Source organism: Bos indicus, chromosome 25, assembly GCF_029378745.1.
Source record: "Bos indicus isolate NIAB-ARS_2022 breed Sahiwal x Tharparkar chromosome 25, NIAB-ARS_B.indTharparkar_mat_pri_1.0, whole genome shotgun sequence".
Lineage (NCBI taxonomy): Eukaryota > Metazoa > Chordata > Mammalia > Artiodactyla > Bovidae > Bos > Bos indicus.
Window position 1 is genome coordinate 29,021,994 of NC_091784.1, and position 18,219 is coordinate 29,040,212.

Below are 18,219 nucleotides of genomic sequence, written 5' to 3' on the forward strand. Positions count from 1 at the left end.
GAATGTTGAGCTTTAAGCCCACTTTTTCACTCTCCTCTTTCACTTTCATCAAGAGGCTTTTGAGTTCCTCTTCACTTTCTGCCATAAGGGTGGTGTCATCTGCATATCTGAGGTTAATGATATTTCTTCCGGCAATCTTGATTCCAGCTTGTGTTTCTTCCAGTCCAGCATTTCTCATGATGTACTCTGCATATAAGTTAAATAAACAGGGTGACAATATACAGCCTTGACGTACTCCTTTTCCTATTTGGAACCAGTCTGTTGTCCCATGTCCAGTTCTAACTGTTGCTTCCTGACCTGCATATAAGTTTCTCAAGAGGCAGGTCAGGTGGTCTGGTATTCCCACCTCTTTCAGAATTTTCCACAGTTTATTGTGATCCACACAGTCAAAGGCTTTGGCATAGTCAATAAGCAAAAATAGATGTTTTTCTGGAACTCTCTTGCTTTTTTGATGATCCAATGGATGTTGGCAATTTGATCTCTGGTTCCTCTGCCTTTTCTAAACCCACCTTGAACATCTGGAAGTTCACGGTTCACATATTGCTGAAGCCTGGCTTGGAGAATTTTGAGCATTACTTTACTAGCATGTGAGAAGAGTGCAATTGTGCAGTAGTTTGAGCATTCTTTGGCATTGCCTTTCTTTGGGATTGGAATGAAAACTGACCTTTTCCTCTTTTTTCAGTCTTTGCCGCTCAGCCCTCATCACAGGAAGAAAGGGGCGGGGGAGCCGGGCACGTGCCCCACTCACAGTTTCCTCCGCAAAGCGGCCCCGGCTCCCCGGCCAGCCTTCCTCCCGGTGGCAGTCAGTTGATCATCTTCCTCTTAGTCAGGGTCTCATTTCTGGCTATCCTTCTTGCCCCAGGCTGGCTGTGGCCCTGGGCACACCCCTTTCCATGGAAACTCCGGTGCCCGCTGCCCTGAGAAAGAACTTCTGCTCCCACCAGACCTGGGACACAAGCGTCCTTGCTGTTGGTGTCATCAGAAAGTTATCCATTCATTCAGTCAGAATTTACTGGGTCCTCACTGTGTGGCAGGGCATGGGCCAGCCACTGGGCGTACAGCTGTGAGGGGCAGGGAATCCCGCTTCCTCCGAGCTCCGTGTCCCATCTGTGTCTTCAGGAAGCTCTTCCCCAAGCTGCTTCCAGACTCACTGAGCTATCTGTCCGCTCCTGCCTTGCCTTCTTCCTGAGGTGTTCAGGGTCAAGAGGTTCAGTGGGTTCCTTGTGGGGCTCAGGTTCTGCCAGGATGTCCAGAGGCTGTATCTCATGGGCCCTGGCCCCCAGAGGCCTTCCCTGACCCCAAGATAGCTCCCTGCGCCTCTCCACACTTTACACAGAGCTGCTCAGTGACAGCAGAGGCCGTGCTCAGTGCTCTATTCCCAGCGCCTAGAACGCCATGCGCTGTTCCCTGCGCACCCTTGAGTGAGTGAGTGAGTGAGTGAGTCACTGGGTCTGCTTCATGGAGTCGTAAAAATTAAATGAGTCCATGAAAGACATTGGTGAGTTGCTGGTAGGGTGGTCTGGAATCCTCACGCCCAGTGCTCGATTTCGCAGGTGAAGCTGACGGCGCAGATGGCCGTGGGGCCCGTGTCTGACTTCTACACCCTCCTGGTGGGGATCCGCACCGTGGCCGTCACCGAGAGCCAGTTCCTCATCAATGGGAAGCCGTTCTATTTCCGAGGGGTCAACAAGCATGAGGATGCAGACGTGAGTAGGGGCTCCTGGGTCCCTGTTTCTTACCATCCCCTTCCCTGCAGCCCCTGGAGTGGCTGAGGGCAGCTCAGAGCCAAGCGCCCCAAACCACTGCCTGTGCTTGGCCTGGATAGCGGGCTGATGGGGTGACTCCGGCGGTCCCGGCTCTTGGACGAAACGTGTCTGGGATGGAGTCGAGGGCAGGGGCTCATCCGTCTCTGCTGTCCTCCAGATTCGAGGGAAGGGCTTTGACTGGCCGCTGCTGGTGAAGGACTTCAACCTGCTTCGCTGGCTGGGCGTCAACGCTTTCCGCACTAGCCACTACCCCTACGCGGAGGAGGTGCTGCAGCCCTGTGACCGCTACGGGGTCGTGGTCATCGACGAGAGCCCTGGTGTGGGCATCGTGCTGGCGTGAGTGCCGGCTGCCTGCACTGGGCGACACCCCCAGTTCCACAGCCTGTGCGTGCATGCTGTCGCTCAGTCATGTCTGACTCTGGGACCCTATGGACTGTAGCCCATCAGACTCCTCTGTCCTTGGGATTCTCCAGGCCAGAATACGAGAGTGGGTTGCCATTTTCCTTCTTCTGGGGATCTTCCCGACCCAAGGATCGAACTTGTGTTTCCTACGTTGGGAGGCGGGTTGTTTACCACTGAGTCATCAGGGAAGCCCAGAGTTTCTACTAGAGGGAAAGAAAATCAGACTGACCTGTTCCCTCTCCTCCCCTGGCCTGCAGCGAGAGCTTCAGCAACGTGTCTCTGCAACACCACCTGGAGGTGATGGAGGAAATGATCCGCAGGGACAAGAATCACCCGGCCGTTGTAATGTGGTCCTTGGCCAATGAGCCCGCTTCCTTCCTGAAACCGGCTGGTTACTACTTCAAGTGAGTGCTCCTGCCTTGCCTGGTCCGGGTCCCCGTTGAGACCGCAGCCTGCTGGCCCAGCTCAGCCTTGCCTGGCAGCCATGGGAGAGTGTCAGTGGGCCTGGCAGTGGGTGTGGGCTGCTTCCAGCCCAGGTGCATCCATCCCTGGTCAATTCAGGGGACAAGATACTCACCCACCCAGATTATGATTTCAGACGAGTGTCTCCTTGTCACACCTGAAATGAAATGCAGAGTTAACCTACCTGCTGCTGCTGCTGCTAAGTCGCTTCAGTCGTGTCCGACTCTGTGCGACCCCATAGACAGCAGCCCACTAGGCTCCTCTGTCCCTGGGATTCCTCAGGCAAGAACATGGAGTGGGTTGCCATTTCCTTCTCCAATGCATGAAAGTGAAAAGTGAAAGTGAAGTCGCTCAGTCGTGTCCGACTCCTGCGACCCCATGGACTGCAGCCTACCAGGCTGCTCCGTCCATGGGATTTTCCAGGCAAGACTACTGGAGTGGGGAGCCTACCTGCTGCTACATAAAACTTCAAATTAAAGAAAAAAGATAGTGACGTGGCCTGACTGACATAAGGAAGAGACAGTTGTCAAAGAATACATAAATCTGTGACCTGACTCTCCAGAAGGGCCATTGAATGGGTCAGGCGCTTGCACCTTCTGGGAAACTCCCTGAAAACAGAGCTACAGAAGCTGATATAGGGCTGGAAAGCATAGCCAGCAACTGTGGTGCTGCGAGCAGCATTTCCCTCTGTTCTGCCCTTTTCTGAGGCACTGAGCAATGGCCGACAGAGCTCCAGTCAAAACCAAGCCCTGCTGTTATTGTTTAGTCCTTAAGTCGTGTCCGACTCTTTGCAACCTCATGGGCTGTAGCCCACCAGGCTCCTCTGTCCTTGGGATTTCCCAGGCAAGAATACTGGAGTGGGTTGCCATTTCCTTCTCCAGGGGATCTTCCTGACCCAGGGATCAACCTGCGTCTTCCACTTAGCAGGCGGGTTCTTTACCACTAAGCCACCTGTGTCTTCCCTTGATATTTATGCTGTCCCCATTCCTGGGAAATTTAGTACATGTTAGAACTGCACAAAACCACTTTGCAATGCTTTTGAGTTCACCTGTAAAGGGGATTTAAGCTTTATAAAGCCGACTTACCTAGGCATATAATTATAAACAGATTTTCAAAGACGTGCATATTCTGACTATTCTAAAGTTACGTTGTTAGACAGGACCAGGTCACCTGAAGTTCATTGTCCGTTCACTGCATACCAGTATCTTCCGCCACCCCCCAGGCATTGTCCTGGGCAGAAACCTCACAGAGGGGCCATCTCCCCACAGTGGCCCAGCCTCCTGGCGTGGTCCTTGGTTTCTTCTCTTTCTTGCCATCCTGCAATTTTAGCATAGCTGGGCATGGGGAATGATTTCACTTACTGCGGAGGCAGCAGAGGCCATGGAAATACTCCCTAGGAGACACTGCCTGCATCCCCCTGTCCTGGATGGAGGCTCTGAGTAGTGGACCTTCCTGGGCAAAGACGAGCTCTGGACACACAGCTGGAGGTCGGGTTGGGCAAAAAGTTCATTTGGGTTTTTTCATAACATTGTTCAAAAACTCGAATGAACTTTCTGGCCAAGCCAATACATGTATTTAAGTCTCTAGTGAGTGCCCAGTGCACAGCTTGCCTCCCAGGACACACTCCCTAGTGATGTGTTACATTAATACTCATCCTAACCTGCACAACATCCTAGTTTTGTCGGAGATGAGGAAACTTGCTTTTGGCAGCGCCCAGGTCAAAGATCTCAGCTGTGCCTCTCCTCTCTTGAGGATGGCCCCCTTTGGTGGACGGGTAGGGGGCTAAGATCTGGGGAGGGAGGAAGAGAGAATGATGTCAGGGAACATGATGTCTCGAGGAGCACGTTTGCTTACCTGAAATGCCCTAGAAGGCAGGGAGGAGAGCCCTGTCTTGGGGGTGTTCTGTCTGGGAAGATGGGAAGGAGAGGATTCAGGAGGGGAACCTGAGGCCCTCCCCTGACTGACGGCACCGTGTCTTCTGCCCTCCGTGAACAGGACACTGATTGCCCACACTAAAACCCTGGACCCCTCCCGGCCCGTGACCTTTGTGACCAACACCAACTATGAAGCAGACCTGGGGGTGAGCCTGGGGGTCTCTGCACATCTTCCTTCTGCCTGTCCTCTTGTCCTGCCCTGATGCTTGCTGACATGAGCTGCTGGGAGGGACCACGAGCAGCCAGTCTGACCATTTCCATAGACGCTCTTTGGGTTAAAGAGAGCTGCCAGGGAGTGATTTGCCAGGCAGTGTAGCTTCTTGACGCTAAGGAGGTCAGGCATAGGGAGGTCAAATTCCTTCTCAGTTCATTCTCAACTCATCGATTTCTCTGCACTTTGATTTAATTTTATGCCCCCAAGTTTAATATGCTCAGAAAGGGGCAGAGGTTTAAGGGAGCTTAAAGTCATCATTCACTTGTGTTTCTCCAACTTGGCTGATCATTGGAGCCACAAAGGGAAGCTTTTTGAAAGTACAGAGGTCAGGATTTTGTGATTCTGATTTATAATGTCCAGGATAGGAATCTGAGTTTTTAAAAAACTCCTCAGTGATTCCAGGCATCATTCGGCTTTGGGAACCACTGCTGAGATCCAGTGTCAGGGGGACTGAAAATTGAAGGGAGAGGCTCACCCAGCCGGTTGGACCCCATGGCTCTTCTCGTAGTCCCTGGGCACAGCAGCCCCTCAGAAACTGTGTTGAGTTGTTGCGCAAAAGCTATAAAACAGGAGCAAGAAGATGCCTCACTAGGGAACTGAGACCAGTACTAAGAAGTGCTCCAGAAAGCGAAATCCTCTCGAGAAAGAGCGGATAAGAAAGCACTGTGTTCACGTGTAAGTGTGAGCACTGTCGTTTTCACGTGGACCCGACGGTTTGCAGCCCTAGTGATCCGGGGCCATCCCTTCAAAGGAACACGACTGTGGTGGAACACCAGCAGGGCACAGGCGACCTGGGCGTCTCAAAGTCTCAGTGGCATGCCTTCCTGCTCTAGTGGGCAGGGGAGCCTGTGCTGGTCCCCCAGAAGGTTGCCAGGCTCACCCACTGGGATGTGTGAGTGTGGTCACATGCCCACACAGAGGTACTGCTTCCCAGCGGCATCTTTCCGCCCCAAGCTCAGAAGGGTGCTGCAGCCCCCTGGGAGAGATGGACCACGTGGGTCCCAGTACAGACTCTGCAGGCGAGCATGGGTTCAGGTGAGCTTTGGGGTCCACCGAGCAGCACATTGCTCAGATTCCCGGCGGTGCTGCCCCCAACCCGGGCTGCCCTCCCAGGAGGGAACTGTCCAATCTCTTCAGGGCCCATGACAGTAGCTCATAAAGGGGACTTGGGAGGCTCTGTGAGGGGAAAACTGCCTTCGGCCCTCAGTTGGGCCAAGGGGATGACTAGTGACAGGAGCACCACCTAGGGTTGAAGGAAGTCCAGTCTGGATGGGCTCCCTGGGGCCAGCTCTGCCTCTCATCGCCCTCCCCAGAGCCCAGCTGCAGCCAGGTCAGGGGTGCCGGCCCAGAACGAGAGGCTTGCTCCCTTCACTCGCTCCATTCAGGTCCCTTCTGACTATTATTTCCTACACGTGCGCATCTAACGCACTTTCCGCACTCACTCCTTACTTCCTCTGCCAGAAGCACCCCGAGTGTGAGTCCTCCACTCTCCTGGTTGGTGGCCTCTCCCCATGCTCTTGCAGGCGCCGTACGTGGACATCATCTGTGTGAACAGTTACTACTCCTGGTACCACGACTATGGGCACATGGAGGTGATTCAGCTGCAGTTGGCAACCCAGTTCGAGAACTTGTATAAGGCCTATCAGAAGCTGATGATTCAGAGTGAGTACGGAGCAGATGCCATTGAAGGGTTTCATGAGGTAAGTGCATCGAAGATGGGAGTTATTTTTTCCCTCTCTCGGACAGTGATGTCAGTCATCACGGCCCCAGACTAGAGATCTGCCTCTTTCCCCGTCCCTCCCTTGTCCTGGCCACCTCCCACAGCTAACCAGGCTTTCCCTAAGCTGCCTCTCCACACGGCCGGCCCGGACTCAGCCTCTGTTCCATGTGCGTGGTCCTCAGATAGCCTCCCACAAGCTGCCCAAGTGGTCCCTGGAACAAATCCAAGCCTTGTCCTGTCCCTGGCTTTCCCTGACCCCACAGGATGAAGCCGTAATCTGTGCTCAGGGCTGTCCGCGTCCTCTGCCCTCTCCCAGGCCTTCAGTCCCAGATCCTAGTCTGTTCTGTTTGGTGGCTCCTGTGCTGGCCTGGCCTCTTCCTTCTGCCCAGGAAGCCCTTCTTAGCTCCATAACCCCAGCTGATGGAACTTGACTCAGCGGTCATGCTTCAGCTCAGGTGTCCACTCTTTGGGGAGGAGGACCCCACCTAGCTGGGCAGAGGAACACCGTGAGCTGTCATGCTCTCTTTCGTTCTCTCCTTGACCAGACCCGGGGCTCCAGGAGGGAGATTAAATTGTGTTTCTCTTGGCTTCCTAAGCACTCCACAGTGGTATCTGCAGTGTGTCTTGTATAATAACGTTTTAATCCTCGTTGGGAAGGAGGACCAAAGCCAACAGGGGTTGGTTCTCTTGTAAGATGACTGCAGTGCTGCATCCTCGTGCGTCAAAGACCCAGCACCCCCCACAAATTCCCATGAGATGAAAACGCAGACCTTAAGCTCTAAGAACACCTCAAAGATCATTATATCTTAGCACATGACAGACGTGAGCTCTTCTCCGGAGGCTGAGTCCATAGATGTGGCCTCTGCTTTTCCCCTCCTCGCCTGACAGGTCTCAGCTTCAGTGAAGCTTTCTGTGGCCCCCGCCTCTGTCTGCGCCCCCTACTAACCTCCTCCTACCCGCCCCCCACACACTACATGCTCCCAATTCACCCTTGTTACACTTCGAGCTTGTGTCTTGCCAGATTGTAAAGCCCATGAGGACAGGGACCCTATATTTCTAGTTTGTTACTTTGTCCCTAATGCCTGGCATATAAGCAGATGCTAAATAATGATTTGTTGAATAGTCAATGGGCTAAACAGCAGCTCCTTACCTAGATGAGATACAGGGGAATTGGTGTGAAGTTAAAGCTGAGTCACGCCAGTGCTCAAATTATGCATTGGCAGCTACTTCAGCCTTGGGTTTTAAATTTATTATCCAGAGACGTACTTTTATTCCTAGTGTAGTTCAGTTGTAAGACTGCAGTGGGGAATAGAGGTGGAAAAAAGTAAAGCAAATATTAAATTCTCTTTAATGGGAATTCCCTAGTTGTCCAGTGGCTAGAACTTGCACTTTCACTGCTGAGGGTCCAGGTTCAATTCCTGGTTGAGGAACTAGGATTCCACCAGCCGCTCAGTATGGCCAAAAAAAAAAAAATATATATATATATATATATATATATATATATATCCTGTTTATTAATGAAGCAGTTACTAATTAAGGGTTTTTTTTTTAATCCTTTTTTTTTTTTTTTAAACCCTGGGTTATATCACACACTAGCTTGGCCCTCCACCAGTATCAGCAAGTCCTGCAGGCACTGTAGCCCACCACAAGGACAGATATTTGGGTCGTCAATACATGGGTCTTTATTTTTATCTAATGTTTACAGTTTTACTGGTTGTGACTCCTAACTTCTGTCTCTGCCTTGAATTCCAGGATCCACCACTGATGTTCAGTGAAGAGTACCAGAAAGGCCTGCTCCAGCAGTATCATGCGGTTCTGGACCAAAAACGCAAAGAATATGTGGTTGGCGAGCTCATCTGGAATTTTGCCGATTTCATGACTAACCAGTGTAAGTGGCATTTGGGTGCATGGGATGTATCCCTTCTCATTGTTTCTGGTGGGTGTGTTAGTTCAGGACATTTGGTTCTAAGAACCCTGGAAACGAGCAGGGGAAGGCTGATATCATCAAAGCAGGCTACACAGAGGATTTCCTAGGATAAAGTCAGTTGTGTTGAGCAAGCAGCTGATTACTTGTGTGCTGCAAGTAATGCAAATCAGTTTCTGAAGTAAATGGGAGAGGCATCCGTCTCAAGGCAGAGGTGGCCAGCTCTCCTCTGTGTTTCACAACAGTGTGAGGAAAAAGTGGATCTTGAATTGGATTTACTGGGATACACTCGTGATTCTAGGGTAAGGTACAAAGCCTGAGAAACCTAAGACATTTCAGTCTGTTTTATATGATTTGCTTATGAAAGACAGGTTCACCAAATACAGATAAGTATCATCAAATGGTTTTGAATGTAGGAGTGTTTAAAAGCTTTCAGAGTGAACGTGGTCTGTACTTTCTCAAGTGAGAACAATGAGAAACTTCCAAATGAACGTTTCCTGTATCTTTTTACCCCTCTAGGTTACTAGCTTCTTGATATATTGTAAATTGAGGAGAGCAAGCTGGGGAAGGTAGGGAAGAACTGATAACAGTGGGAACTACCTTTTATTACTTTTGGGCAAAGACAAGTTTTTGGAAGGTTAAAGTTCAGTTAAAAATCAGAATGGGGGGGAGTGCTTCCTGGTGGTCCAGTGGTTAAGACTGCACTCCCAATTCAGGGAGCATGGGTTTGAACTCTGGTCAGAGAACTAAGATTCCTCATGCCACGCAGCATGGCCAAAAAAAGATAAAAGAAAGAAAATCAGAATGGTAAGAGTGAAAGAGGAAAAAGAAAGAGAACACAAGCCTTCACTATGAATTGAACTGAACTGAAGCAGTCACTCATCTCACACGCTAGTAAAGTAATGCTCAAAATTCTCCAAGCCAGGCGTCAGCAATACGTGAACCGTGAACTTCCAGTTGTTCAAGCTGGTTTTAGAAAAAGCAGAGGAACCAGAGATCAAATTGCCAACATCCATTGGATCATCAAAAAAGCAAGAGAGTTACAGAAAAACATCTATTTCTGCTTTATATGCCAATGCCTTTGACTGTGTGGATCACAATAAACTGTGGAAAATTCTGAAAGAGGTGGGAATACCAGACCACCTGACCTGCCTCTTGAGAAATCTGTATGCAGGTCAGGAAGCAATGGTTAGAACTGGACATGGAACAACAGACTGGTTCCAAATAGGAAAAGGAGTACGTCAAGGCTGTATATTGTCACCCTGCTTATTTAACTTATATGCAGAGTACATGATGAGAAACGCTGGGCTGGAAGAAGCACAAGCTGGAATCAAGATTGCCGGGAGAAATATCAATAAGCTCAGATATGCAGATGACACCACCCTTATGGCAGAAAGTGAAGAGGAACTAAAAAGCCTCTTGATGAAGGTGAAAGAGGAAAGTGAAAAAGCTGGCTTAAAGCTCAACATTCAGAAAAGGAAGATCATGGCATCTGGTCCCATCACTTCATGGGAAATAGATGGGGAAACAGTGGAAACAGTGTCAGACTTTATTTTGGGGGGTCCAAAATCACTGCAGATGGTGACTGCAGCCATGAAATTAAAAGATGCTTACTCCTTGGAAGGAAAGTTATGACCAACCTAGATAGCATATTGATGCTTTTGAACTGTGGTGTTGGAGAAGACTTGAGAGTTCCTTGGACTGCAAGGAGATCCAACCAGTCCATTGTGAAGGAGATCAGCCCTGGGATTTCTTTGGAAGGACTGATGCTAAAGCTGAAACTCCAGTACTTTGGCCACTTCATGTGAAGTGCTGACTCATTGGAAAAGACTCTGATGCTGGGAGGGATTGGGGGCAGGAGGAGAAGGGGACGACAGAGGATGAGATGGCTGGATGGCATCACTGACTCGATGGACGAGAGTCTGAGTGAACTCCGGGAGTTGGGGATGGACAGGGAGGCCTGGCGTGCTGCGATTCATGGGGTTGCAAAGAGTGGGACACGACTGAGTGACTGAACTGAACTGAACTGAAGCAGTCACTCCTCACTACCCCCCTCCCCTAGCCTCTGGCAACCACTAGCCTACTTTCTGTCTCTATGGATCTGTCTGTCCTGAAATTCTCATTTGGATGTGATCTTTTGTGTCTGGCATTTTTCACTTAGCATAATTATTCAAGCCTCATCTGTGTTGTAGCATGTATTAGCACTTCATTCCTTTGTATGGATATAGCATGTTTTGAGTATTGAGTTGTTTTTACCTTTTGGCTATTGTGAATGGTGCTGTTGTAAACAAGTACTTGTACTTGCTTGAATACCTGTTTTCAAATATTTGGGGTATATACCTAGGAATGGAATTGCTGAATCATATGGTAATTCCATGTTTCACATTTTTAAACTTTTTTTAAAATTTATTTTAATTGGAGGCTAATTACAATATTGTGGTGGTTTTTGCCATACAGTCACATGAATCAGCCATGGGTGTACATATGTTCCCCATCCTGAACCCTTCCCCCCACCTCCCTCCCCATCCCATCCCTCAGGGTCATCCCAGTGCACCAGCCCTGAGCACCCTGTCTCATGCGTCGTACCTGGACTGGCAATCTGTTTCACATATGATAATATACATGTTTCAATGCTATTCTCTCAAATCATCCCACCCTTGCCTTCTCCCACAGAGTCCAAAAAACTGTTCTTTACATCTGTGTCTCTTTTGCTGCCTCACATATAGGGTCATCGTTACTATCTTTCTAAATTCTATATATACGTGTTAATATACTGTATTGGTGTTTTTCTTTCTGACTTACTTCACTCTGTATAATAGGCTCTGGTTTCATCCACCTCATTAGAACTGATTCAAATGCATTCTTTTTAATAGCTGAGTAATATTCCATTGTGTATATGTACCACAGCTTTCTGATCCATTCGTCTGCTGATGGACAACTAGGTTGCTTCCATGTCCTGGCTATCGTAACATGTTTCACTTTTTGAGGAACTAACAAATTGTTTTCCTCAGTGACTGCACCTTTTTATCCACCAGCAGTAAACAAGGGTTCCCAAATCTCCACATCCTCACCAACATGTGTTAATTTCTTATTTTAAAAAAAGTTACAGCCATGGAATCTTTAAAAAATATAATTTATTTTAAAATAAATTAAAAATATAATTTATTGAAAGGTATATTATTTCTTTTATTGAGGTAGAATTGAGATATCATTTTAGGTGTACAATGCATTGACTTGATATTTGCATATATTGCAAAACGATCACCATAATAAGTCCAGTTAACAACCATCACCGTACACAGGTACAAACATTTTTTTTCTTGTGATGAGAACTTTGAAGAGCCACTTACCTAGCTACTTTTAAATATACAATATTCTTAACTGTAGCCAGCATACTGTACATTACACCCTCAGGGTTTATTCATTTTATAACTGGAAATTTGTACCTTTTGACTCCCTTCACCAATTTTGCTCACTCCCTCCCTGAGGCAACCACCAATCTATTCTCTATATCCATGAACTCAGTTTTTTTGTTCATTTGTTATTTGTTGTTTTAGATCTCACATATAAGTGAGATCATACAGTCTCTATCTTTTTCTGACTTGTTTCATTTAGCATAAGGCCCTGAAATTCTATCCATGGTGTTACACACAGCAAACTTCCCTTCTTTTTTATGGTTGAATAACCTGTTATATGCCACGTTTTCTTTACCCATTCACCCGCTGATGGACGTTTTAGTTTGTCTCCATGTCTTGGCTGTTGTAAATAACGCTACAGTGAGGATAAGGGTACTGTCTTTTCAGTTAGTGTTTTTGTTTTCTTCAGATAAATACCCAGTCGTAGAACTGCCAGATCATGTGGTGGTTCTATTTTTAGTTGCTTAAGAAAGCTCCATACTGTTTTCCATAGTGGCTACACCAAAAAGCACTCCCACCAGCAAGTGTTCTCTTCTCCACATCTTTACCAACACTCATTTCTTGTCTTTTTGTAGCCATTCTAACAGGTGTGAGGTGATATCTCACTGTGGTTTTGATTTGCATTTCCCTATGACTAGTGATGTTGAACACCTTCAAATACCTATTGACCAACTGTGTCTTCTTTGGAAAAATGTCTACTTAGAGTTCCTCTGCCCATTTAAACAATCAGATTGTTTGATTTTTTTGCTATTGCACTGTATGAGTTCTTTATGTATTTTGGGTATTAAGTCCTCATCAGATACATGATTTGGAAATATTTTCTCCCATTCAGTAGGTTGCCTTTTCATTTTATTTTTTTGATGTTTTTTTTTTGCCCAGAAGCAGCTGCTTAGTTTAACGTAGTCCCACTTGTTTATTTTTGCTTTCATTGCCTTTGCTTTTGGTGTTAAATCCAAAAAATCATTGCCAGGACTAATGTCAGGGAACTTACTACATATGTTTTCTTCTAGAGTTTATGGCTTCAGTTCTTACATTCAAGTCTTTAATGCATTTTGAGTTAATTTTTATGTGTGGTGTATATAGTGGTCTAGTTTCATTCTTTTGATGCGGTTGTCCAGTTTTCCCAACATCATTTACTGAAGAGACTATTCTTTCCCCATTGTATATTCTTGGCTCTTTTATCATAAATTAATTGGCCATACATATGTGGGTTTATTTCTGGGCCCTCTGTTCTGTTTCATTGATCTGTGTGTCTCTTTTTATGCAACTGCCATACTGATTTGATTGCTGTAGCTTTTTGTATAGTTTAAAGTCAAAGACTGTGATGCCTCCAGCTTTGTTCTTCTTTCTCAAGATTGCTTTGGCTATTCAGGGTCTCTTCTGATTCCACGAAGACATTAGGATTGTTTGTTCTATTTCTACTTTATCTCACCCATTTATAAAATTTTGTCTGATTTGTGATTTGGGTTTTTTTTTGGGGGGGGGAACTGGTCAAAAGCACTGATTTTCAAACTTTTTGATAGGAGAACCCCTTTATACTTTTAATAATTATTGAATACCCCTAAAAGGCTTTGTTTATGTGGGTTATATCTGTATTTGATATTTTGGTATTTACTGTATTAGAAGTTACAAACTGAGAAATTATTTAAATATGCATTCATTCATTGAAACATAATAAACCCATTCAGTTCAGTTCAGTTCAGTTCAGTGGCTCAGTCATGTCCGACTCTTTGCGACCCCATGAATTGCAGCACGCCAGGCCTCCCTGTCCATCACCAACTCTCGGAGTTCACTCAGACTCATGTCCATCGAGTCAGTGATGCCATCCAGCCATCTCATCCTCTGGCGTCCCCTTCTCCTCCTGCCCCCAATCCCTCCCAGCATCAGAGTCTTTTCCAATGAGTCAACACTTCACATGAGGTGGCCAAAGTACTGGAGTTTCAGCTTTAGCATCAGTCCTTCCAAAGAAATCCCAGGACTGATTTCCTTCAGAATGGACTGGTTGGATCTCCTTGCAGTCCAAGGGACTCTCAAGAGTCTTCTCCAACACCACAGTTCAAAAGCATCAATTCTTCGGCGCTCAGCCTTCTTCACAGTCCAACTCTCACATCCATACATGACCACTGGAAAAACCATAGCCTTGACTAGATGGACCTTGTTGGCAAAGTGATGTGTCTGCTTTTGAATATGCTATCTAGGTTGGTCATAACTTTCCTTCCAAGGAGTAAGTGTCTTAATTTCATGGCTGCAGTCACCATCTGCAGTGATTTTGGAGCCCAAAAAAATGAAGTCTGCCACTGTTTCCACTGTTTCCCCATCTATTTCCTATGAAGTGATGGGACCAGATGCCATGATCTTCGTTTTCTGAATGTTGAGCTTTACGCCAACTTTTTCACTCTCCTCTTTCACTTTCACCAAGAGGCTTTTTAGTTCCTCTTCACTTTCTGCCATAAGGGTGGTGTCATCTGCATATCTGAGCTTATTGATATTTCTCCCGGCAATCTTGATTCCAGCTTGTGCTTCTTCCAGCCCAGCGTTTCTCATGATGTACTCTGCATATAAGTTGCTTAATGAGTACAGTACCTCCTTTGTGGTAATCAAAATGTTCTGCCACTAGATGAGGTGACGGATGCGCAACACTGCAAGTGCACTACATGTCACTGAGTGTACTCTTTAAAATGGTTACCTTTGTACCAATCTTCCCCAAGGTCTTCCAAAATATGTGACGAGGCCAGACTCATCTTATGAAGCCAGCATGACCCTGATACCAAAGCAAAAAGAAAGACAGTACCAGAAAACTACAGGTCAATACTCTGATCAATATCGATGCAAAAACTGTCAATAAAATACTAGCAAACCGGAACTTCCCTGGTGGTCCAGTGGGTAAGACTGAGCTCCTAATGCAGAGGGCCTGGGTTTGATCCCTGGTCAGGGAACTAGATCCCACATGAGGCAACTAAAAAGATCTCGCATGCTGCAACTAAGACCCAGTGCAACCAAAAAAAAAAAAAGACCAGCAAACCAAAGTCAGCAGCATATTAAAAGGACCATTCACATGAATCAAGTGGAATTTACATTCAGGATGCAGGGATGATTCAATTTATGCACATCAGTCAATGTGATACATCACATTAATAGCATGAAAGAAAAAAATCACATAATGTCAATACATAAAAAGCATATGATAAATTTTACTGAAACAATCTCTTTCATCATGGAAAATCTACCAAAGCTCTAAGATCATGACTAAAACATTCAGGAATATAAAAGTAGTAAAGAGAGGAAATGACTGAATACAAGAATATAAGAGCTCCCCTAGTATTTTCCTTATTCTGAGGAAGACTTTACTGAGATGCTTGCATATATACTTCACTTAAAAATACACTTTTTGCCTATAAGTATACTCAAGACAATTGGACTCTTGCTTTTTTCCCTCTTAAATTCTAGCTTGGTTAATGAAATATATTTTGCCTACAATTTTCTAATTTTAAATATTATAAGCATGATATAAGTTTATTGGTATTAGTCTATTTTAGCATTTTAAATGTTCCCTTGGTATCTCTAATTTTCTTGAAGAGATCTCTGGTCTTTCCAATTATATTGTTTTCTTCTATTTCTTTGCACTGATCATTGAGGAAGGCTTCCTTATCTCTCCTTGCTATTCTTTGGAACTCTCCATTCAAAGGGGTATATCTTTCCTTTTCTCCTTTGTTTTTTGCTTCTTTTCTTTTCACAGCTATTTTAAGGCCGCCTCATAGAGCCATTTTGCTCTTTTTTTTTAAAGTTGGGAGGGTCACAGCCTTGAGCCTAACAAGCAAGTAACCAGACACTCAGCTGATCAGAGCACATGTGTGAGACTTCCCTTTTATTTTATTTTTCCAATAGATAAGTTTCAGGACTCCCCTGGCAGTTCAGTGATTAAGACTCTGTGCGTCCCGTGCATGGTGCATGGGTTTGATCACTGGTCTGGGAATTAAGATCCCACATGTCACACAGTGTGGCCAAAAAAAATTGTAATAATAAGAAACATTTTAATAAATAAAAAAGGTCAAATTTCATTGTATTTTAAAGATATCACAAACAGGTCCTGGGAATCGTTTGGCATCTTCTTGTTTCCATAGCTAGACAAGTCTTAGATCTTATTGACAGCCTGAAGACTGGTTTCTTTTTCATAGATAACATCCAGATTTTTCTGATATTATTATTATTTTTTAAATATTTATTTTCATTTATTTGCCTGTGCCAGGTCTTAGGTCAGTATTCTACATGGGATCTTTCAACTTCGCTGTGGCATGTGGGATCTAGTTCCCTGACCAGGGATAGAACCTGCATTGGGAGCATGGGAGCATTGGAGTCTTAGCATGGGACCCTGCATTGGGAGCATGGAGTCTTAGCCTGGACCACCAGGAAAGTCCCTGATATCCTGATTTTTTAACTGTGTGGCTTATTGGATCAAAGCAGATGAATCTGATTTAAGGTCAATGCAAATCACTTTCAGGACGTGAGATACCCATTAAACAATCCCTGGCCTCATATGAGCCCTGCAGATTTTTCATCTAAGAAATTTCAGATTTCAATGACACCTGCTCTCCAGAATAAGGACTCGAATGGGGAAGTGAGCACACACAGACATTGTCTTGTGATGGAAGCCCAGTGGAACACCCTTGATCACGTGCTGTGTTGGGCTAGAGACTGTGTGAGCTGGAACTGGTTCCTCTCTGTTGCACTGTTAACCCGAGTCCCTTCCCATTCCTTCCCAGGAGGCTGAGTTCTAGCCTGCTGTTGTCGGTCTGCAGGATCTCTCTGGGCCCTTCCCAATGACAGTGTGTCCTTCCAGAGGGATTTGATGTTTTCTGGAGTGTTGACAGTTCGGTTGCTGAAAATAGTCTTCTCATGGTAGATTCAGCCAAGAGCATCATAGGGTTTGTTTTTTAAACAGTTTGTTAAAAATTTTTATTGTGGTATAGTTGATTTATAATGTCTTTAAACATGTCTTTATTGAGATATAATTCACATACATAATTCATCCATTTAAAGTATATAACTTTTTTTAATAAGAAATGATTTAATAGGAAATATACAAATTTCTCAGTATGAACTTTAGTATATTCATGTATATGTACGACCATCATTATTTTCATCACCTCAAAAAGAAACCCTGTGTGCCTTTTAGTTATCTATCCTTCTGCCCCTCCCAGTCGGCCCTAAGCCACCACTAATTTTTTTTCTCCAGATTTAGCTAATCCGGATGTTTTATATAAATTATGCAATATATGATATTTTGCCTCTCAATGTTTTTAAGTTAAATGTGTTTAACTGTAATTCTGCTTCATACCAAAATTCATCAGAATCAGTATTTTTCAAGATTAGCAGAACATTAGATTAGCAAACCCATAAATTTATTTTGTCCTCCCTTCCTGAAGAAAAGCCCAGAGACTTTTAAAAACTATATATTTATTTACTTATTTGGCTGTACCAAGTCTTAGTTGCAACATGCAGAATCTTAGATCTTATTGAAGCATGAAGGATCTTTTAGTTGGAGCATTTAGGATCTAGTTCCCTGACCAGGGATTGAGCCTGGGTCCCCTGCATTGGGAGCATGGAGTCTTAGCCACTGGAGCACAAGGGAATTTCCCTTTTGTCTTTTTTAACTGAAATGTCTATAACTGTTATCCTGTTCCTGTTTTAGGAAACGGCATATTTTAGTAGCAGATAATTTATTTCTGGAATTTTTTAAAAGGCTATTTTTTTCAATATATATTTATTTGATTGCCTTGGGTCTTACTTGTGGCGTGAGTGATCTTCACTGAAGCATGTGGGGATCTTTTGTTGGAGCACGTGGGCTCAGTAGTTGTGGCTCAGTAGTTCCCCTGAGGCATGTGGGATCTTACTTCCCTGGCTAGAGATCAAACCCACATCCCCTTCATTGGAAGGCAGATTCTTAACCACTGACCACCACAGAAGTCCTCTTATTTCTTGAATTTTTATGTATGAACTCATTTAATCCTCACCACAATCACAGGTTCATGGATATCGAGGAATTTTGCCCCAGGATGGGTCATACTCAAAATCTCATTCATACCCATTTTAAATGATGAGATATGGGACTTAAGTTTGAACTTGAGCTGATGCTGTAATGAGTTGAGACTTTGGGGGATCTTGGGATGGAGTGAATGCACATTGCATGTGGGACAGACATAAATCTTTGAGAGCCAGACAGAATGTAGTAAGCTGATTAATAATCCCTGGAACTTGCAACTGGTACTGAATAATCCCTGGTACTTAACATGATAAAAAGTGAAGATGTGATTAAGTTAAGGACATTGCGACAAGATTATCTTGGTTTATTCAGGTGGTTCCAATGTAATCACAAGGGTTCTT

The 18,219-nt window shown here is 45.3% G+C and overlaps 1 protein-coding gene across 2 annotated transcripts in view; it reads left to right on the forward strand.

Annotated features, from left to right (window-relative positions):
- The window catches only part of LOC139179739 (beta-glucuronidase-like), a 22,938-nt gene continuing 4,719 nt past the window's right edge, over nucleotides 1-18,219 (forward strand). For both annotated transcript variants that reach the window (XM_070779978.1, XM_070779979.1), the window contains exons 1-6: nucleotides 1-1,706; nucleotides 1,924-2,102; nucleotides 2,426-2,572; nucleotides 4,626-4,710; nucleotides 6,302-6,478; nucleotides 8,251-8,386. In XM_070779978.1, coding sequence (XP_070636079.1) covers nucleotides 1,572-1,706; nucleotides 1,924-2,102; nucleotides 2,426-2,572; nucleotides 4,626-4,710; nucleotides 6,302-6,478; nucleotides 8,251-8,386 — 859 coding nt within the window. In that variant the 5' untranslated portion in view covers nucleotides 1-1,571. The remainder of the gene's footprint in view (nucleotides 1,707-1,923; nucleotides 2,103-2,425; nucleotides 2,573-4,625; nucleotides 4,711-6,301; nucleotides 6,479-8,250; nucleotides 8,387-18,219) is intronic.